This window comes from Zonotrichia leucophrys, chromosome 11, assembly GCF_028769735.1.
Source record: "Zonotrichia leucophrys gambelii isolate GWCS_2022_RI chromosome 11, RI_Zleu_2.0, whole genome shotgun sequence".
Taxonomy (NCBI): domain Eukaryota; kingdom Metazoa; phylum Chordata; class Aves; order Passeriformes; family Passerellidae; genus Zonotrichia; species Zonotrichia leucophrys.
Window position 1 is genome coordinate 5,875,928 of NC_088181.1, and position 22,455 is coordinate 5,898,382.

At 41.9% G+C, this 22,455-nt stretch overlaps 2 protein-coding genes across 2 annotated transcripts in view; one reads left to right on the top strand and one right to left on the bottom strand.

Moving 5' to 3' along the window:
• The window catches only part of MAF (MAF bZIP transcription factor), a 182,926-nt gene extending 175,888 nt beyond the window's left edge, over nt 1-7,038 (top strand). Inside the window, exon 3 of the mRNA XM_064722823.1 lies at nt 6,911-7,038. The gene's annotated coding sequence lies outside the window, so the exon portion shown is untranslated. The remainder of the gene's footprint in view (nt 1-6,910) is intronic.
• Nucleotides 7,039-7,135: 97 nt separating this feature from the next.
• Nucleotides 7,136-22,455, bottom strand: part of WWOX (WW domain containing oxidoreductase) — a 476,614-nt gene continuing 461,294 nt past the window's right edge. Inside the window, exon 9 of the mRNA XM_064722806.1 lies at nt 7,136-8,227. Within this exon, the coding sequence (XP_064578876.1) occupies nt 8,039-8,227 (189 nt within the window). The 3' untranslated portion in view covers nt 7,136-8,038. The remainder of the gene's footprint in view (nt 8,228-22,455) is intronic.

The following is a 22,455-nucleotide window of genomic DNA, read 5'->3' on the forward strand; positions in this document are numbered from 1 at the left end:
TAATGGACCCTAAATGTTAATGGGTGAAAAGATTTACACTTTAATTGCATTTTCAAGTCATCTTATTTTACTGTGCTCTTTTTTCTATGTACATAGAAATCAACAGTGTGCTGCAACATTATACTTAGTAGCAGCAAGACCGACTTAAGGAAACCTATTATTATAGGCAAGATCAGTTTATTATGTATAAATCCTTGCAAACATTTTAATTGAAATGAGCAGTGGACTTTCACTGACCTTGGCTGCATGTGTATGAGACCTTCATAGCAAATTAAGCTGGTGAAAAGTGTGTGTGAGAAGCCAAGAAGGGAGGGAGTGTTAACAAGACAATTTCTCTATGTAAAGCCAACAAATAAACTGTATTAGATACAGAGGTTTGCTTTATGGCAGCAAAAAATAAAAAAAAAAAAATTAAAAATCCTCAAAAAACCAACAACCCTATCAAATGATGAAATTCGAAATTACATCTGACTGCATGATCAATTAATAATTTGTATTTACTGAAGTATTATCAGCTACAATCCAAATTTGGGCCAACATCTGAGGCTGGCATTTTAGGACTGCTTTCATAGCATACAGAAATGCTACAAACTTCCCAGAAACCGATTCCTGTGCTCATAAAATTTCTCTTCCAGTTTGTGTTACTGCTTCAAGATTCATCAGCTGAGTTACAGTTATGGCTGAATCTAACTCATATTACATTTGAAAAAATAAATGTGCACTAAAAGTAATTAAAGCATGTTGGTTCATGAATAATACACCATTTTACTACTATTTGCAGAGTATAATGAGACAAGCCACTAAATTGACAATGAACGCTCTATTATGTGATTGCCAACTGTTTTATAAGATATTGAACAGATTCATTTATTCTATCATCATGTGCATTATCAAGCTATTGCTTTTTAATAAATTAATTTCTCCTGCGTCTCCGGAGCCTCACTTTGGAATCCGGCTGAGGGCATAAATGGAATAAATGGAATTAATTCTGCGGTCTGGGCTGAGCGGCGGTGCCGGTGCCCCTGGCAGGGGCGCGGAGGGGAATGGCTTTGAATATCCAGCCGAGAGGGGGGAAAGAGTCGCCCCTGCAGGGCAGGGCTCTCTGACAGCTCCTCTTTATCAGGGGCTCTCCTTGCCACACGTCCCCTTCACCCCCAGCCGTAAATTGACCCTTTAATTGCTCGGCAGCCCGAACCCGGTGACACCGCAGAGCAGCGCTCGATCCCCGCCTGGGTGATGGTGTCATTGGGAGAGCAGTGGGATTGCAGGGAAGGATCTCCCATCGCGGCTGGGGCTGGGCTGGAAGCGAGGATTATCCCAGAGCCCCGGGATGGGGATGGAGCTGCAGAGAGGGTCCGCACCAAACCCCGGTGCTGCCGCGCTGCTCCGCTCGCTGTAAACAACTTCTAATTGCGGCTGCTGACAGGACTCACCGTGTGTAACTAACCTTGCTGCAATGTTATTATTTCTGAAGGGAGCCTTTCCCCGTGTTTTTAACAATAAGTCTGACAGGTGTCATATTAAAAACAGGGCTTAATTCTAATGCAACTATTCCCACCCGCCTCTCCCTTCTCATTTTTGTGCCTCTGTAATGCATGAATTTCTGCTGCTCATAAAGATTAAAGGAGCAGCTTTGCTGGAAGGAAAATACTGGTTTGTTTGTAGTCCAGGTACATTTGAGATGGTCTCAGTACCAGCTCCCTTTCTCCTCTCTTCTCCAGCCATGCCGGCTCAATGCTGGGAGAAAAGAGAGGGAGAAAAATAAAGCTTTCCCTGGGATGAGAGGTAATTCAGCATCCATTGAAGTGAAATTTCAGGGCTTCCTTTGAGCTGTGACCCGCAGCCACCGTCCAGGCACTCGGCCTGTGATGCATGGCTGACTGCTGTCCACCAGAGACCCAGCCCAGGCCAGCAGTTCACTTACAAGTTTACACTGGATTTAAGTCAAAATGCTAAAAACGCTGGTGTTCAATCACTGCTAACTGTGCGCTCGGCAGGCAGCTCCCAGCAGACCCCGTGCTTGTAAAATCCAATACGCCACGTAAAGTAAGGGTTTGTGGGGGTGCAAGGGGTTTAGGAGACTTTTCTTGTCTCTGTCCCTACTGATTGTATTTTTGTGATGCTGCTTTTCAGGTGCTGGGATGGCTTCAGCCTCGTCCCATCCCACACAGGCAGCAGCACAGGGATCTGCACTCAGACAGGCACTCCCCATTTCCACAACCTTCCCCTGTGTGTCCTGCCCTTCCTCTCAGGCTGCTTGCAGAAGGCAAAGTCCATTTTAAAGCCATCAGTTCCATGCTGATGTGATGATCAGTCAGGACCAGGGTGGCTCCCCTGCACTTGCTTCTCTCTCTCCTCCCTTTGCAAAAGTCTTCCAAGTCCCACGCCCGAAGCATCGCACGCACTCCTCAGTCCTGGCTGAGAACATTACAAAGCTGCTCAAACTGCTGCTAATGCCAGCCCAAGGAAAAAGATGCCTTCTTTGCCAGAAGGGATCATAGAAATCCAGTGTACAAAGCCCCTAATTTAGCCTGTGCTCACATATCTGCAGGCACTGCAGATATGTGAGCAGACCTGTGTAAGGTTTACATATGAACAACAGGCACGGTGCAGATCACTCTCAAAGCATTGTGTAATGATCAGTTTTTACAACAGTTCTTTCAGAAGAGTGAAGATAAGCAGTCCAAATAGTCTCACCAGGCATTTTGTGATCTGTTCTGTACCCCCTTAAGGTTAATGATTTTCTGGGACTCAAAAAAAAATATTATTTCTTCTTCTCTTTTTTATTTTTTTCCCCTCTGCATAAGCAACTGCCCAGCAAATTGATAAGAGCCCTTTTTAATTAGCTAGTGAAGTTGTATGGGTAATGTTCCATATAAAAGGTCTATAAAACACAGCAGAATTAATAAAATGACTGCTTCTCATTTAATTCAGGTCCTCCAAAGGGATCCATATGTCTTGCTTTGGTCTGTTTGTAGTACTTCTCTCCACCGCCCAGCCACGAATTGATTAAAATCACATTCCTCACTTAAAACTGGAGCCCAGTTGGTAAGAGATACTGGATAGTAATTAAGGTCTGTGCAGAGACACATGAACCCCCATAAAAAAAAAACAGTACCAAAAGGAATCATTGTGCATCGCTTGGATTATATGCAAACACAGCTCATGTTGACAGCTACCTCTGGATGACTCCATCAGTACACACTTTATCTCCAGCTGTCCAAGTAATTTTCCCAGGATTTCGCCCCTCTTTTTCACTCCTCTCCACACAGATGGATTAGAGCAACAAACGGTTTACATGCTGCACATCATTAGCTATCCTCCCTCACTACCCAGCAGATAACAACTGGGCTCTATCATCAGGACATTCATAACACCTTGACACTTTTACAACTATGCTGTTCTCTGCCAGAGCAATCTTCTCTTTTAAAGCATGAAGCTAATTCACAAAACACCCCTTGGAAAGTACTCTGCAAACGCAACAGGGGTGGGGGAGAGGAGAAAAAGCACAGCCCAGAACAGGCATCTAGTAAATAACACAGTTAGCAGTGTAGAGGAAAAAAAAAACAACCCCCAAAAAAAACAACTCGAGAAAAGCAGTACATTCTTTCTCTCCAAGATACCTTTCTATTTTCCCATTTCCTCCATCCCACAGGAAATAGCCAACCATCAGTCTGTTGTATTTCAGTGCTTCCATCACTGTGTCACTCGGGCACCTCCCAAGCCTGTGCAGGTCCCTGTGGCTCAGCTGCTTCCCTGGGCACGGGTTTCTCTTTGCAAAGGGAGCACTTGAAGGCTTCAGTCAGTCTTGCATTTACTGGGTATTTCCTAAACAGCCTCCAGTCTCAGGGAATCTTGGCTCTAATATTTCTTAATAAAACAACATTTTCCCTCTGTAGGTTGAGACCCTGCTTCAGAGCCCACTCATGCTCAGACATGGGCTTATATTTAGAATAAAATACAAACCGACATCAGCTACTGTGTGGAAGGAAATACACTTTAGCAGCATTTTCCAAGCTTCTCAGCATGCCCCCTGCCACCCCAACCTTACATTTTAATGTATAGTACACGCTTGTTTAAAAAAGAAATACATAAGGAGAAAGAGTAATTACCGTGGCTTAAATTCAGCCCGATAAGAAGGGCTTGCACAGTCTGAGCAGCTGTTCCACTGCCATTCAGATTATGAAAATATAATCCTAGAGAACCTTGTCAAGATAAATACAGAGCATGAAATGTATAGGCAATTTTTCCCCAGCCACATATAATGATCAATTCCAAAGCCACAAGTGATACCAAAGGACAAAATAAGATCTGTCTAGACTTTCTCACTTACAAGATATTGATCATTCCAATGGTAAACTGGTTAGTATAAGTGTGTTTGGCTTGAAAGGTCATGAGCTTAACACCTGACAAGGAGTTATTCAACCTTGATATAAGTCAAATTATTGCAGGGTTGCTGGAAAGACTTCTCTAATAAAAAGCCCTACCTGGTCCGAGAATATCTGGGATTTGTCTCCCAGATGTCAAAAGAAAAAGCAGGAAGGAAAAATAAAAGAAGTCAAGATCTGGCATGGGTTTCTGCTGGATTATATGCAAACATGATGCATGGCAAGCAGAGGTCCCAGTGCCTGTCTGGGCAGAACAATGGACAGCAGTGGAAGCTGACACTGATTGAAAAGTCACCTCCATCCCCTAAAAGCTTCTGGCTCTTCACTCCCAGCAAGGGAGTTTGCTCACTCACCTGCATGGACTTTAAGACACGGGACACCAATATAGAGTCAAAAAAAACCACCATTAAAATGGGAAATGTTGACTTTGGAAAGAAAGCAGGGGGAAAGGGTCGGACAACGCCCTGCAGGTGTGGGTGGGAAACGCTCCGGCATCGCCTGCCAGCACCTCCCCTTCCCAAAGCCCTTCCCAAATCCCTGAGCCTGCATCACACACAGCCCTAACCCAGCCTCCTCCCTCTTCATGGGCATAACTAGCAAGTGCTTATTAGGACTATTAGGAGCTCGATGTGAATTTGCTGGATCTTGTCCAAGAACTATAAATACCCGATCTATTTTGCTTTATTCAGTTCTTTTTGTTTTGCTGATATGATACTAGTTAAGGTTAATGGGGTTTGCTTTAATATTAGACACAGGATCACTTAACTACCTTTAATGAACACTGGAGTCAATGCATTGTGGAGTAATTCACACAGACATTGCCTCAGGTAAATCAACCAGAAAAATGTAAGCCAGTCAAATAAATAAATCTGACCAGCTGTAAATGTGCCAAATTTTACACCAAAATATATTTGAAAGCCAATGACTTAGGCACATCTCGGATATTAAAATGGAGGGGTTGGAGTCTGTTTCTTTTCAATTGCTTTTCCTTTTTTAATGTTCCTTGCACATCCCTCCTGTGCTGAAACCAAACTGAGATTGCAAGAAAAATTATTTTCACAAGTGTTTCTAATAGAAGCGAAGGCTCTAAAGCTTGATAGTTGTTTTTTTTTCATTTGGAAAAAGCTTTTTTTTTATACTGGCTATCTCAACATAGGAGAGTGAGAGACAAAGAGAGTGGAAGGAGGAAAATGGAGAGAGAAAAAAAATGGAGGAGAGGAAAAAAGAGAAAAGGAGAATGACAGAGTGAAATAAAAAGCAAAAGAAAGAAACAGGGAGCAAGTAATTTTGTCTGCATTGGAGAAAATTATGACAGTGAAATTCTAGACAGGGCAATACACTGGTGTCAACAAATAATAACCAGAAATAAAAACCAGAGGAACCCAAACAACTCAGTGAAGTTAGGGGTTAGCTTGCCTCATACTAGTGCTAAACTAAAACTAAGCTAACATTTAAAGTGCTCTTACGTTGTAACACTAAAATAGAGAGAGGGCTACAAAGGAAAAGCACACAGACATTCTTTGAAGGAAGGCAGGCAATATCCCTGAGTACTGAATTCTCCTAGAAGAGAACAATATTTCAGCAATAAGGAATGACAGGGGGTTCATTATAGGTTATTAATGTTTGCCTAAATGGAGCAGAAGGCCCAGGCCTTCAGGGGAGTGCAGAGCTCCCAGCATCACTTAATTAGTGCCTCCTCTGAACCCAGCAATGCCAAGCTCCAGTGCAAAGCTCTGCAGTCCTGCACTGCCTGTGTCATACCACAGTAATTCTGTCTGGCTCTGAAAGGGAAAAATAATGTGTGTGTGAGGGCTGTTGCGCAGGTGACAGGAGTTAATCACTTTTTCTCCCCAGTTAAACTCCAGACAATACAAGGAATTTGGCTGTAACCATTGCCTCCGCTGGCAAAGCCTTCAACCCAGGCCATGAATTTTCAGACACTGCACTACACCAGCATCTGGTCTGTGCAGCACAGACTGGAGAAAACTTCTAGGAGGAAGAAGGACTTTTTTTTTGTTGTTTTTTTTACTCTGCAAAAGGCTGAAAAGAGGTGTTGTTCTTTCTGGAATAGCCCCTTTTATTTCTTTTTTCCACCAAATGATTCAGAGCAGGGTGTGCTGCCTTGGGGAAGGGGCTGCAGGGAGTTGAGGAGTTGGGCAGGATTTGTCATCTCCTAAAGCTGTTGCTACAGAGGTGGCACAGCAGGGATAAAAAAGACCATATAGTACATTAAATAATATTAAATATTATATATTAAATAAATTATATTAAATATTCTATATTTACTGTTGCTTTAGGAAAGACTGTGGCACCAGGTAAGGAAGCAGACAAGGAAGGTGCAGCTGAGGCTGCACTGGGGTAGAAGCCTTGACTTTATTCAACAATTAACCCAATGTACTGTGACTGCAGAAAAGAAAAATCATGGAAGGCAGATTTAACAATCTGCAGAACTAAAAAGGGGATCAAATAAACTTCTATTAACAATGTGTCCTTCTATTTATTTGTTTATATTCTGTCTACAGAAAATGTGATGCTGGACTGAGGATGGCTTAGAACAACCTTCTGGCATGAAGACAGCTACAAAGCACAAAATACAAAAAATGAACTCAGAAAGAAACAAGAAAAAAAACCAACGTTTTCTTGGCATCAACAAGAAGCTCTTTATTTTTCCTCAAGTTTTCTTTTCTAAAAAAATGGAACTAAGACATTTGCAGAAATGAGACAAACTTTCTCTTCAGGTGACAATATTCAAGCAAGCATGTTGTTTTATTGAATTTAAATGGAAAGAAAAGACAGATTTGGAATGGGATACAGTATCAGGAGAACTGAGAAACTGTGAACTTTCAAGGAAATAAAACTCCTTAAAACTGTGAACCGAGAAATTGATGGAAATACCATTTAAACCCCTGATTACACTCTGTGTGTTCTTAAGGAGACATCATCATCTTTGCTAACTCAACACTACTTAGGGAATGGTTTACAACATATCTTTTATTGTAATCTTTAAGAAAAAAAAAAAGAAAAAAACCAACAGAAATATTTAATTAGCTGTGACTTTCCCATTACTGTTCAGATGTCTTCCTGCACCTTCTTTTTCTAGACAGCCCAGATGTACTTGCAGCCAACAGTCAAGGGCTGAAAAGATTTCTTTCCTCAATAATCTTTTGATTTGCCACACCCAATAAAATCCTTGTAGGGAAAAAGAATCAACACAACCACCATCTCCCAATCAATACCTAAAGCCTAACAGACAGCAATTATCAAAATAAGGAGAAAATCCCATATTGGGCTACATACCTACCCATTAATCAAAACAACAGAAATTATCTGCAGAATTGCTTTTCTAAAATAAGACAGAAGATGCCTCCTTGGGTTACACTTTGAACAGGCTATAATCAAAAGAAAGAGAACCGAGACTAACCAAGCCCCAGGAAGCCGCATTGTCCCTTTAACCCACAGTATTCCCCACCTCCCATTAGTACTTAACATTTTTCACTATGTTGTGACTGCTATTATTTCATTTAACACCGCTTAATCTGTATCTGAGGTACATGGAAACCCTCTAGATGATAAGATTGGACAGGTTCCAGTGCTGGCAGTTTCCGAGCGCGCACACACTCGTGTGTTTTGATCCTTCCAGGAGCTGGCTGCTATTTGGCCTGGCTGCCAGCTCGTTCTTGGATCAGCCTGTGGCTCAGCTCCCAGAGGGCAGCGGCTGTGGCGCTGTCCTGTGCCTGCTGCGAGGGCAGGCAGCGGCAGCAGTTGTTGAAGTACATCCCGCCCAGCCCCTCCAGCTCCGCCGCCGTGGCGCAGTACACCGTCGTGGCAGCTCCTTGTTGCTGCAATAATAACAAAAAAAAAAAAAATTGAATTAAGAGAGAGAAAACAAGCAGAACTGTATAAATGCATAGATATTTTATAGTTTATTATTATCGTTGTGATTTCAAGCACAGCCCTTTGGAGCTGTGTGTCGCGCAAGCAGTGTGGCTGGCAGGGTGAGCTGCCCGGTGACAAGGCTGAAGGCACTTCTTTACAAACCACCTCAATGAGGACTTCTTTCTTTTCCTTCCCTCTAAGAGGAGAAGAAAAAGAGAATCCTGGACCACAGCCCCAAGCTCAGATGTTTTGCCCCTATTTGGTAAACACCTGGATTGGTGGCAGGGGCTGGCCAGGTGGTGTTTGACACCAGAACAGCTGAGCCAGGTTTAAAAGCAGCGCCTCAAAACTTCCCTTTGCATCCCAGAAATCATTGACCACATGCACCTCAAAACTTCCCTTTGCATCCCAGAAATCATTGACCATATGCCCAGGCACCCTGACCCGCAGCCTGATAGATGGATTTGGTTTGTTTGGGTTTTTTAAACCTCTTGTGCAAAATTAACCTGGGCACTCCAATTAAGACCTATCATGTAAAGTGCAGTCGGGATTGGTGCCAAACCTGCCCGTGGATCTCGGATCAACAGTCCAAGGCAGTTGTCACTGCTGCTGTGTGAGAGCATTTGACTGCTGCAGGCACAGACAGGGCTGGTTCTGCAACAACATTTCTCATGTCTTATAATGCTTTAAGAAATGGAGTGGCTAGATTAGAGGCTTTTGTGAATCAGAAGGGATTTTTTTATTTTTCTTGCTTTTTCTTTTTTTTCCTTTCTCTTCCCCTTTTTTTTTTTTTATTTGAATACTAAATGAACATATGCTTAAAGAGGAAGAATGGGTTTCTATGAATTGTCCCCACAAAAACCTACAGATGGAGGCCAGAGGGTTGGGGCCAGCACCCTGGCATTGGTGATGGGCTATTCCCTGGCACAGACTAAAAGCACAGTGCCAGAACAGCTGGGGAGAGGGCAAGAAGCTATTTTGCTTTGTAAACTATAATTAAAAATAATAGGTGAGAGCGCATTAGCAAAACACAACACTAATTTAAAACCGATAGAGTTTATCTGGCATCTTATGATTATTTATGTACATCTTAGTCCTTTCTGTGGTAACAAATTATGAGCTGATAGGAATCAGAATAAAAAGGCTGCCAAGTGCAATTGAAAAAGTAAATGAAGAGAAATTAGTTGTTGCCACATTAAGATAATTTAATGGGATAAGAGAATAGGCTTCAATCTCTTGTGATTTTCCTCCACTCCTTTGTTTTTTGGCCTTTCATTGTCACAGCCAAGGAAACTCAGGGTGCTGCTAGGGGGGTCAACCTGCAGAAGACCTCTGCTTTGCATTCGCATCCTTCAGGGACAGGAAGCAGTTTAAAAAGCCCCAGTTCTCCTTATTTGAGGCATCTTTGTAGCAACAAAGAAGTGCATATTTGTTTGCAAGACATGCATTTTCCTCAGCAGATGGGATTAAACTGATAATGATGACTCCACAACTTAGAAATGATCTCCCATCACAAGGTAAACCAAAACTGTCTGTATTAAGTATTTTGAAAGGTATATATTTATCAACAGACCAAAATATTTTTAAAGTTAGTATAATACATAGTAATCCTCTTATTAAGCCAGTATCTTTTTTAAAAAAAGAGAAAATATCTTAAAGGTGGTAGCAGAAATGGAAGAGAGTTCTACTAAAAATAATATTAATAGAGAAGAATAAAATTTCTATGCTCATTTCAACTATCCTATAAAGCTCCACAGTATAGGTATGATCACTGTATTCAGCTGTTCAGAATGTCTCAAAGCCCCTAAACAGTATTATTAGTTTTTTGCAAGCAATTCAACTGGACTTTCATTAGAAAGGTAAAATTAAACTGAATTGCTCAAGGCAGATTGAGAGCCCTCAAGCCATTACTGAAAAGCATCCATCCAGCCAAGCTAAACTCAGGCTATCTCTAATAGAATTCAGCTAATTCATAAAATGGAAGTTTATCAGAGCCAGTTTAAAATCCAACCCAAACAATAATTTATCTTTTCAAACGAGTCGAATTTGACGATGTTTAAACAAAATTCTCGGCAGGCAGAAAAACACCCCAGAGCACAAGAGCAGTGCTTTATACCTCGAGCATTGACACAAGCTAGACTCCAGAAGAAGAGAATAGCTTTCCCTGTGTGAGCATAGGATATTTACTTTAAGTGATAAAAGATTATGTGGCTGGAAGCCCAAAGCACTTTATCTTGCGATGCCTCCAGTGTTTTGCTGAGAACTGGATGTAAGCAACGTGCCATTTGCTTTTTGGCTGTGTGTATCCTTACTTCTTTCTAAATGTTTCAATCATGTTGGCTGTTTTGGAAGAAGAAAATTCAATGGTTCTATCATTGAAAGAAAAGTACCTTTCTTATTACTTAAGAGAAATGCAGTTGTATTTATCCCTTCGTTGACAGAGGGTAAAATTTAGTATCTCACGATTATGGACAAACATGAACTCATCAAGCCTAGGAGAATGCTTCAGACAGCAAAACTATGTAACAGAAGGGAAATCCCAGATTCTCAGAGCCACTTAAGTATCTAATTCCCTTTGTGAGCTGGTTGCATCCAGACACTTGAGGATCTGCCCAAGTGACTTGTCCAAGGACTGAGAGGAGTGAGCATCAGAGTCACAGGAATCAAATCCCATTTTGGGTTGGCAGGAGTATCAAGAGGGGTCCAGCCCAACCTCCTGCCCAAATGGGATGTGTAGAAGCCTCATAAATGCCATGCTGAATGGGAAGGTCCCCAAGGCATCAATCTCTCCTTTGTATCTATAGCCACAAACCTCTGTGAAGAGCCAGAGCTGCAGATAGTGCAAACTGCCTGTACACCAGCCAGAAACTGCTCTGTTTCTCAGCAAATATTGTTTATCCCTTATGAACACAGTCCTTTGAATGACATCTTTATATGCTGGGCCTTATGACAGTCTAGTAACAAGTTTTAATTTTTTGCTCATCAGCTTTCCTGTTCACATATCATCAGCATACAACAGCAGAGGATGTTAGGGAATCTAATTAGTAAACAATTCCATACTGCTGATACAAGATGAAACATTCTTAAACCAATAAAAAGAGCACTTTAATCACTGTTGAATGACTTTCAATGCCAAGCGGTTTGTGCCATGTCAGAACATAATTTGAAGAAGATTAGAGTACTATATAAAAGAATTAATGTTAACAACTTCGTTAAAAAATGTCTTAAACAATGAGCTTGTCAGTTGTCACAGGCTCTCCCTGATCCATTGTGATTAAGGCCCCCCCCTCCCAACAATTTCAGCTGATAAACAATGCTAAAAGCGTCGGGCAACCTAAACATTTTTTTCCATAGGTCCATCAGTTGTACAGGGTGCTAATCACCAGGGCTGGGGTCAGCCTTCTTTAACCTGCAACAAAGGCAGCGGGTTGCAATAATGAATACACAGGATAAAGAATTTGTGAGAAGCCCAACTGAATCTTTAATCATGCCTCAGTGCCATTTCCGATCCAGTCAAACATGTGAAAGCTGCTGGGCAAGCACCACGCCATCAATCTTCCCAGTGCACGTAAAATTACCCGGGAATCTTGTTTTGGATTAAGTTGAAGAGTGTCTCAGTAATAAGGGTTCATCATTCTCTTCCGCAAATCATTTGTCAGTTTTGTAATACAATCTTCCTCTGCAGCAGGGTGGGATTTGTACAGCAGTTGCTGTTTATTTATAGTTGAGGCTCAAAGATCTAAATTATCCATCCTTCTAAAATCCTTTGTTGAATTGAAAATACTAAGTAGCTACTAGTTCATAGGCATTTATTTCATAACTGCAAGCAGCCAATTTTTAACTGATGGCACTGAATGCAAATTAATATTGAATAACTTAACAGCAAAAGAAAAGGGGTTCTTGAGATACAGAACATGGTAAAACTCTCATTAATATATGTAATGCATCTGTTAGTAGTCTGAGATACCATTTATGTTCCTGATAAGGAAACATATTACACAGTTAAAGTTTAGTTTTTAGATTTGTCTACCTTCAAATGCATGTTTATTTTCTAAAATTAGACTTTTGTTCTGAAGCAAGTTTACATTCCAAGCACATAAATAATAGAAACAAAGCCATAACTTATCTGTATATTTATCAACTATGAATGAATAGGACCCACTCTAAACTCTGTTAAGAGCACACAGCACTCAGCATTGTCTGCCAGGGAGATGGGATCAGCTTATTTGGAAAGGAGGGGTTTATTTTCTTATGAAAAATTAAGGATAAAGGCCAGTTATCTTGGTAGCCTGAGGTTAAGTTCAGCACATAGCATTTTAAAAGATGGCCAGTGGAAAGAGGTGAATTCAAAATGACATGAGAGGAGAGTATTTGTGACAAGGGCCAGATTCAAAGCAAGCATCTCAAGTGAAATAAAAAGGCAAGTCCTTAAAACTCTCCAGGCTGTTCCTGTTATTCATATCAGGACTATTAGACAAAGCCAACACATCCCTAACAGTAAAATATCAGACCCACACAGAAGCACTGTGAGCACACCATTTGCAGCCCAATAACTCATTGCACAGCAGTGTCAGGTAGAATCAGAGAATCATTAAGGTTGGGGAAAATCACTGAGTCCAACCACTGACCTAACCTAGCAACCAAGGCAGTATGAACATATTCAAAATATGACACCAATGGGGTGTCCCATACCTCCTCTGTGCCTCTGATAAGCACCCTGAAGAGTTCATTCTGTTAGAGGGAAAAGCTCCTCACCAGCTGGCTTCAGCAGTGGCCATTTTCCTGATTTGATGTAAAATATAAAATCTCCTTGGAATTAGAAACAAAATTATACAGAATCTGTTTCCACAACCATATTATCCAAACCAAATCCTGAAGTGACAGCTGCAGTTTTACATTCCTTGAGCCTCACCTCCTCCTGGTGGGAATGAGCACAGGTTTGCTAATTCAGAGGCTCCACAGATTGGAGCAGGGGCTGAGGATCTGCTCCATTGCTTGCTGTGACCCTGAGGCTGATGCTCAGGGTGGGCACAGTGGGGTTTGTGCTGCCTGGGGGCAGATGGGACAATTCTGCCCTCAGAATGGATTTGTGTTTTTCTGGTATTGCTACAATCCCCAGGCTGGGATTGCGGTGCACAGCTTTCTCAAACTACACTTATTCCTTTTTCCTATCAAGCCCAAGTCCTTGTGAATAACATGGAGCACAATGACCTCTTCTGAAAAACACTAGCTTGTCTAAAATCCTCATGTCCTCATCCAGGATTCCTCAGTATCTGAGTTTTTAGGAGCAGTCTTAAGAGCTGTTTGGTGATATGCCCCATGGCTGAGGCCAGCTGGAGCTGAGGGAGCCAATTCCCAATGCCAGGAGTTCCTCTGCTCCTTTTCCTACCAGGACAGCCCAGAGCTATGAGGAACAGTCACTTTTCCAACAATGCAGTGAACAAGTTTTAGCCTTGCCTATGAGATGACAGGAGAACTGTTCAGTTCCTGCTGCAGTCCTCTTACTCAGAGAATCCCAGATGCACAGTTACCCTATGAATAAAGCTCAGAATGTCTATGTATTAATGTCCTGTAAGAAAACAGGACTCCTTGATTGCTTTTTCAGCAAGGAAATATGAAATTGAGACCTTCCTTTGCTATTTTGGGAGAGCTTGAAACTGAAATCATATCTGCAGCTCAAAAAATAAAACTTTGGAGCTGCCAAATATGATCTAAACTCCAAACTGGGCTCAGTTGACTTCAGGTCCTATTTCCACCCCAAGTGCCAGCAGGAAAACGTGACCTGAGCTGACACTGTATCTACAGTCTTTTCAAAGCTCTCACTGAACCACATCTAAACCAGAGCTTCTCAACCACCTCCCCTTCCCCCATCGCCACAATTAAACCAGCAAAGCATCTCTTAGAAGATAATACAACGAATAAACCAGAATCTATAAGGTCTGCTTTTTTCCCTCTGATGTATTCCTTTTTCAACTAATTCCCAACTACAAAGACTCAGAACTCCATCAGTTTCTCTACTTGCAGAGCATGGTTGGTTTCAAGCTGTAACTTTTCTTAGTGTCATTAAGACCCTTACACATTTACAGTATTCTTTACATACATTATGGGAGATAAGTGTGCTGTGTTCTTTGAGTAAGGAAACTGCAGTAGTTCACGAAAGAGGATTTGTTTTCAACTGCTGAAGCATTAAGACCTAGTGATTATTTCAACTATTCAGCATATGCAGCTATATTTAACTTACATTCTGGGTTTTAACTTTGCAAAAGAAACCGTGTCCATTGTAATAAATGTGTTTTGATAATGCACCATGTTGTTTGTGTTATGCAACCCCCAGTATGTTCTCAATTACAGCAATGATAGCCCTTGAAAACTTCCAACCTCCAACATCCACTATCAAATAGATTTTCTGCAATCATTCTACGAGAGAAAAAAAATTACAATACAGGACATCAATCAGGAGAACTGGGCTGTTTTCCTCTTTTCAACTTTTCCTTCCCTAATGAGCTTGGACAAGTCACTTCAACTCCATGTACCTCACTTTTCCCAGCTATAAAATGGGGAGATTACTCTTGTTTACCCACCTCACAGGGGTGTTGTGAGGAGTCATTCAGATTTATGGAGTGCTTTCACACCTAATTTGGAAAAGCACTGTGTAAGTATAAAGTATTATATTATAAACCATTGTTAAAATGTGTAGAAGATGTAGAACAAGGTTGGCAAAGTAGCTGACAAAAATGTAATTATCTTTTAAAATCATGCCTATTTTTCTCTATTGTATAAAGTTAATTCTTTAACCTGTGAACTGTCTGCTACTCCGGGTCCTGTTCCAGTGTCTTCCCTCTCTCATCCAGGTTTTTTTGCCCAATCACAGAGAACTTGGTAAAACTCTTACTAGCCAAAACAACAGTGAGAAATTTAAAAAATGAATGCTTTAGAGGGAAACAGTCCCTGAAATCCATTCATTCTTCTCTCCCACCCTTTGCATATGCTAGCCAGAGCCACCATGGCATACCAGGGGTGGGATTCAGCTGCCTAACATGGATCTTGAGACATCTGAGCTGCCCCAAGATATCCCACGTGCTCCACAGCTGTCTTTCAGAAGGGCACATATTTCCCATAGGTCTGGTATTGTATCTGCCAGCCCCTCAGGGATATCTCAGCTAAAACCACACAATGGTTAGGACAACACCAGACTGTGCTGCTTAAATGCTTTTGCCACAGCACCTGGAAGGGAGCTGGTTCCCACAGGCAGCACCGTATTTCTTTTCCAGAATCTTATTGTAGTCCACAATCAGCTTCTGAAAAATGTTTCAAGGCTGACAGAGAGCCACATTAAGCTCTAAAAACTGTAATGAAGCCTGTGGCTTTACCTTGCTCCACCAGCATTTCAGGGCAGGAGCAGCAGCACTCCTCACAGGCCTCTTTATCAGCAGCACATTTCCAGGCACATCAGTGCTGCAATTCCTTCTCCTGCCCACTGAACCCCCGTTCACACCTGATTTACACTTTGAAGACATCATTGCTCCACTGAAATGGCAGCTTTGAGCACTGCATGCAAATGTCTCTGATCTTTCCTTCTCACAGGCTGGTATGGAGCAGTGCAGCATTCTTCTGCCCATTTCTAGATCTGGGAAAAATCCCTGAGGAAAATTATCAATTTTCATTTCACAGAATGACAGGGTAAGGGTGAGATCAGGTTGAAGAAATGATGCTGCAGTCCATTGCTTGCCCCTGCCCCGTGTGCAGCACAGGGCACTGGAGTGAGAAGCAAAGAGCACCTCAGGGACAGACCCGGGACATCCCAGCTCTGCTGGGGGCTGCTCACACCTCAGCATCCCTGCTCACCTTCTGTGGTGCACATTTATACAAACACATCACAAATTCCACCACAAATCCTTGGCCACAGTCAAACTGGAAATCTCATGGAGGATTGGAAATCCTCCTGAGACACAAAACCTGCCAGCAAAAGGTGGATTCTTCTGAGCAAGGGCAACTTAAAGAGTTGAACAAACAGGTTGTTGACACTAAACATGTCCTGCCAAAAAAAGAGAGATTAGATATACTGCTGCAACTAAATCATCAGAACTGGTCTGGCTGGTGTTTGGGCATATACAGATGAGAGTTCATTGAAATTACTTCTGTTATTAACTTATGCTGAATTGAAATGTTTTATGGTTTTGCTGTACTTTAATTATATATATACTTTATATAAATGTGTGTATACATACAGTACTGTATATGCTGTATATATTTATATAGCTTTTTAATACTATTACTAGTCCAAATTTAGACTTTTTCATATGCATTATTGAAAGAATATCATCACAATGCTGACATCTGGCTTCTTCCTTCATTGCACAGATAATTTTTTAGACTGAATTTATTTCAGATATGAGTGAAAAAAAAAGTCACACAACGCAATGCTTTTTGAGGAAGTGACCTTTTGGGACAGATATTTAATGAGCTGTTTGTTTAGGTTTTAAAGATAAAGACTGTTTTTCGTCTGTTGATACACATGCACACATATGCACATACACACACACAGACATAGTTCAATAACACAATGCATTGAGAAACCACAGGGTGTTATGATGGGGAAGTCTCATGGTAAGAAAGTAACTACCAACTCTGTCTTCCAGAAACTAATTAAAGGAATGTATTTTGCAATAATACAGATCTAGCAAACAGGCCTCTAAAGTCTAGGCTTAGAGCTGTAAGCCAGGCACTCCTGTATTATGTATGTGTGATTTTCATAGCTAGCCTGCTGTAAAGTGTGCCCTGTTAGTGCATCTTTCAGGCTCAAAGACACTGGTCTTGTTAATATTTCATTTAGTACATACTGTAGAGTCTCATTTATATTACTTCTATAATTAATGGTGATAGCTTAGGCACTGCCTTTACAAGGAGAGATCCCTGTATGTTGGTCGATGGGTAATGAGAAACAATAGATATTTCATTCACCAGCAGCTTGTTGCTAGTTAGTAGGAAATTATCGTGTGTACTGTTGCTTTAATTGCCAGGGTAAATAATGCCGCCGCTGTGTTAGTGAACATTTTAAAGCACTTGATGCAAATAGACTAGAAACAAAACACAAAAAAAAATTACCTTTATTATGCTATACCTTAGCACAGGGAGTTTAAAAGGTACGTCTTAAAACATTTGCGTTCTATCATGCAAATATATCTTAATATGCATGTGCTGACTATTCAACTACTGTATTTTAGGAAATACAATTATGCTGCCTTTCTCTTCTCCTATGTAGACTGTAAATAACTGTAGATCTTTCTCTTGTTTTCCCATGTAAATATATGTAAATATTAACAAGCTATGCATGCTGATATTCTAGGCAATTTCAGGTACTTTTATAATCTGAAGGCATGTACTTGAACTGGTTTGTTAAAAAAAATCAACTCTCTCAAATCCTTTAAAGCTCATTAGAAATTAAAGATTTCTTACTAGACTGGTTCCTTCACTCTCAGCTGGTTTTTTGTTTATTTTTCCCTCTGCTTTGCCAGTGCTGTCTCCCAGGACCCTCCACCAAGGATGCACATTCCAGGCTGTCTTCTCCAAAGCGTGGGGTCCCATCTCAGGATATGATTCACTGCCCCAGGATGGGCACCATTTAATTCAGGCACTCAGTGAGGGGATGTCTATCCCCTTCTCTCTGCCCTCTCCCTCTGCCAAATGATCACAAAGTCACAGAACGGTGGAATGGTTTGTTTTGGAAGGGACCTTAAAGATCCTCCACTTCCAACCCCCTGCCATGGGCAGGGACACGTTCCACTGGGCCAGTTTTGATGTTTTCCATTCCATTTTCTCACTCCATAATCCGTCCAGCCTGGGTTTAACACCACAAGTGCCAGGGCTGGGTTTGAGGGCAGAAGCAGCCACAGCCAGGAACAGCCCCCATGGCTCTGGTTGTGCTGCAGTCCTGCTGCTCACTCACACGTGGCTCCTCTGTTCCAACACGCTCTTTATGTTTCTTTTCCAGCATGCTTATGACTTTGACAGACTGTGAAAATAATTTGATAAATAGCTTGATAAATTTCTCCATCTCCTCCCTTCTGTGCTGTAACACTGTTTGTGGAAGCCTTTCAACTGAAGGAGTGTGAACAAAAAAGAAATTACCTAAAGCTTCTAAATCAAGTCACCTCCTGCATATAGATTTGGAGACAAGATTTCAATTTAGCTCTCTTCTTCCTTCTTTTTTTTTGTTCATACAGTAAATGAAGATTACTCTGAGGAAAAAGGTAAAAAGTAAAAAAAGATGCATTTATCCCCCAGTACAGTAGAGGGGAGGAAAAAAATCCCCTCTCCATTATCTATGAAAACTAAATGCAATGACAACTTTTTAATTGAAAGAAAACAGCTTTCATGTCTGAAGATGTTTTTTTCCAGAGCAGGCATATGAGAATAAACACATTAATTGACAGGATCCTCATGACTTTTTAAGTTCCTCAAACTTAGCTTGGCGTCTGGGGAAGATCTTTTTCCAGTCCTTGAAGACTCTTTTAAGATGAATGTTTAAAAAGCTGAGCTGACACGGGCATTACGTTCAAGTGCAAGCTGTACTATTCTATAGTAGAGGGCGTAGAAATGGTTCATAGAATTATTATCTTTCTACAGACAAAACCCATTACCTTCACACTAGGAGGGAAAAGCTAGTTTTTAACTTATATAAAACGGAATCAATTATCAATATCTTTGCATGGTTTCCCAGCTCTGCTGGAGAGCAGTCACACAGCTAAACACACAGAGCCATTTGGCAAAAGGGCTCCTGCCTATGCTGGGCTTCTTGTTACACCTTTCATTTAATAAAATCACATCTGCAGAAGCAAAAATAAGTAGCAATGATTTGTATGCAGGGCTTCCAGCCTGAATGTCACAAAGGGAGATGGGAATCACATTTGCAGACCGATCACTGGGCTTCTGTTACTTTCCACTTCTTCCCAGTAAAAAGTGAACAAGCAAATAAAAAGCAGCCAGCGATGCAGACTCAAACACAGTGGTGAACAGCAGTGCAGGTCAGAGCATCCATAAAGCCTGTTGTCTTTGGTGTGGAAAAAAGTGCTCCTTCAGCAACCTCTGCCATATAATCCACACCATCCTGCCTCTGAATAATCCTTTTGCTGGCTTTAACAGTGGCTTTCACAGATGGCCGTGTTTCCAGTGAGAAAAGGAAAGCTGGAAGGTAAGTAGAGGCTTTTCATGGTGAAGTCCACACATACCCATTGCTTTTAAATGGCAACAAATAGAAATCTTACATCTTCCAGAAGACAATGCCTAACCTGGTTCAACTCTGTTGAGCAGAGAGGTGGAGAAGTGCATCAGCAGCCATCCTTTAAAAGCTGTGTGCCCAGCTATTTCACTAGCACAGGCAAACTCCAGTGCACACAGAGGTGCAGCATCTGCAAGGTATATAAAACATAATACTGTAGAAGCTGGCAGTGCTGTTGGGGAAGGAAATGCTCATTATTAGACTCTCTTATCTGTTTATCCCATTCACGAGATCTGCTTCTACAAAGCACATAATGATAAATGGCACATTTGCAAATTATCTTCTGAGTGCTGATGAGAAATCAGCAACCTGCGAGTTACCGTGACTTTGAGTGAGTACACTCCACTGCGAGCCTCGTTTGCTGAGATGCCTGCCAAATGAGTGCATTAGTATATTAGGAGTCTAATAAATTGACTAACAAGCATTTGATGAAAAATAGCTGTTCCATCCGTTACAGTTATCATCACCGCCAACAAGGCTACTGGGGTTGGGATTTTGAAGGCACCAGCTGCTGATAAAAGAGTTGTTGCTGTGCTGTGCCACGCTCTCAGCAGCATCTCCCTCCCTAACTGTGCATCTTAACACACTCTCAGCAAGGCACAGGACCTTCTTTGCTTAAGTTTTCCTCTGGCTCTTCATGACACTTATGAGGATTTAAACCATTGCAGTCAGACTCAGTCCTCTGTCTTTTCTCTCTCCACTGCAGAAAGTAAGATGCTGGGTTTCCCTGTCTGGGAAGGAGATGGAGGAGACATATTCCTGCTAAAATACCTGAGACCGTTCACACTGATAATCTGAAAACTGTAACTTGTTAATTTTTGCCACAAATATCAGACTAAAGGACCAGGGTGGCTTTGGATATAGTCACATTCAGCAGAAAGGCACTACATTATTTATCATCATAAGATCAAATGAGTTTCAGGAGTGGCTCAGAGTCCTACTTCTAACTCAATGTCCTTATGGAAAAACTCAGAAAATAAATCATAGAACACTCCACTTGTGTCATTCCCTGCTTTGCTGGACATTTAAGAAACGCAGCTCTTTTTATGAATATAACTGATCAGCTTCCATCATGCAAACATCCTCCCTGCCTGGGAAGGAGCAAGAAACTGCCACATTCAAACCCTCAGGTCCTGCAAACAGAAAGAGGCAATGAAAGCCCAGGGCTGGCGGTGCAGTCCCTCTGGCCGCAGCCCCCTGCAGCCCAGCCGATGCACTGTGGGCGTTTGTGCCTCCTCCCTGCGCATGGCTGGGGCAGCAACGCTCTGCAGGCAAAGCCTGCTTGAGGAAATTCTGTCTTTTCAGGCTAATTAATTATTGGAAGTGCAATATACCCTTACATTCAAGCTTTAGAAATCTTCTTCGTGCTGCTTAATTTGTTTTAAGTAGAGAGGAACCAAATTCATTACAAACACCAGTTCATCATCAGCCGACAAATCCCAGTGAGCACCCTAAAACTACACAGGCCTAAGAAAAGCTCAGTCTGCACCTTCCCAAATTGCATTTCTGCTTTTACCTGAGACATTCGCAAGATCCCCAACTCTGTCAACAGTCGCTCTCCAGTTTTGTTTAGCTTATCATCAACAGACTCTGCTTTTGTGAGTGGACAAGTCATTTGAGTGTGCACCGCAGTTATAATGGCCTGACTGACAGCTCAGCCAGATAAACACGAGAGAATAACAGACGTAGGAACAATCTGGGTATTCATTTTGTCCGTTCAACCGGGTTGAAAGGATTTGCCAGCCAAGGGCACAACACTTCAGGCTAATTTGCTCAGCCAAAGCACTGCTGGAGTGTAAGGCTGCAAGCAGATGACTGATGTTGGGGAGATCGGCGTCCCCAGATGAGGTACTTATTATTCACCTCTGCCTCACGGGAAATGAAAGTACTATTTATTCAAAGCATTCATTTGAAAGAGGAAAACATATAGAAATGAACTTCGTTACAAAACTTGAACCCTTCTCACTGCTTCCCCACTTCTGCATTAATTCCAGCTTCTTGTCCTCGTCCATGTCATCCTGCACACTGCAGCATTTCTGTTTTCTTGCTCCTCACATACTTTCCTTAGCCTTGTCTCCTGCTTTGCAGTCTCACCCCTATAGCTGACACCGGGTGCATTTTCTTTTCTGTTTATCCTCAATTTTTAAGCTGTACTCATCTCTGAGGCCCAGCTCTATTCTCAGTGTCTGGTGTAGCAGAGGGTGCCCACGATATCCTGGCTGTGTCTCATATGCCAAATGCTCTTTGTAACCTTTTGGCCAATATCAGCCCCATACTCCAACAAGAGCCACGTGCTGACAACATCAGTCACCACTCTGCTGTGGAGCCAGGGGACCCAGGGCCAGAGCAATGACAATGCTGTCCTAGCCAAGGAAAGTTGTCTCCTGCACATTTTAAGCACCCTGTGGTTAGAGTGACAGAGCTACAAGTTCACCTGCTAATCATGTAAAAGTAAATGATGGGTAGAACAGCCAAGCTTGTACTAAGAAAAGGTAAACACTGCTCTGACATATTCCCTCAAGCAAGCAAGCAAAATAATAACAGTTTGCCGTGGAGGCTTGCAAGTTTGCTCCCATTAATTAAGTTCCATTTTCCGGCATCTTGAGTTTTAAGATGCTTTCTCCAGCACTGATTTCAACAACTCTCTCTCTCACAGAAAAGCAAAGGCAAACCCTGCTTTTGGTGACAGCAGCAGGACTCTCCTGGCTTCCTCCAGCTGTGGAGCCAGGACAGGAGGTGCAGTGGGATGGAGGCAAATCCCTGAGCATTTTTGGAGGGCAGTGTCCCAGCAGAGCAGGGCCCTTGCAGAGGTGATGCACTAACAGCCTCAGACACATCACGGGAGGAATGCAAAGTGCACCTGACATTTCTTTTGATCTACTCCTAAGAAGCATTAAAAGGCACATTAATGTG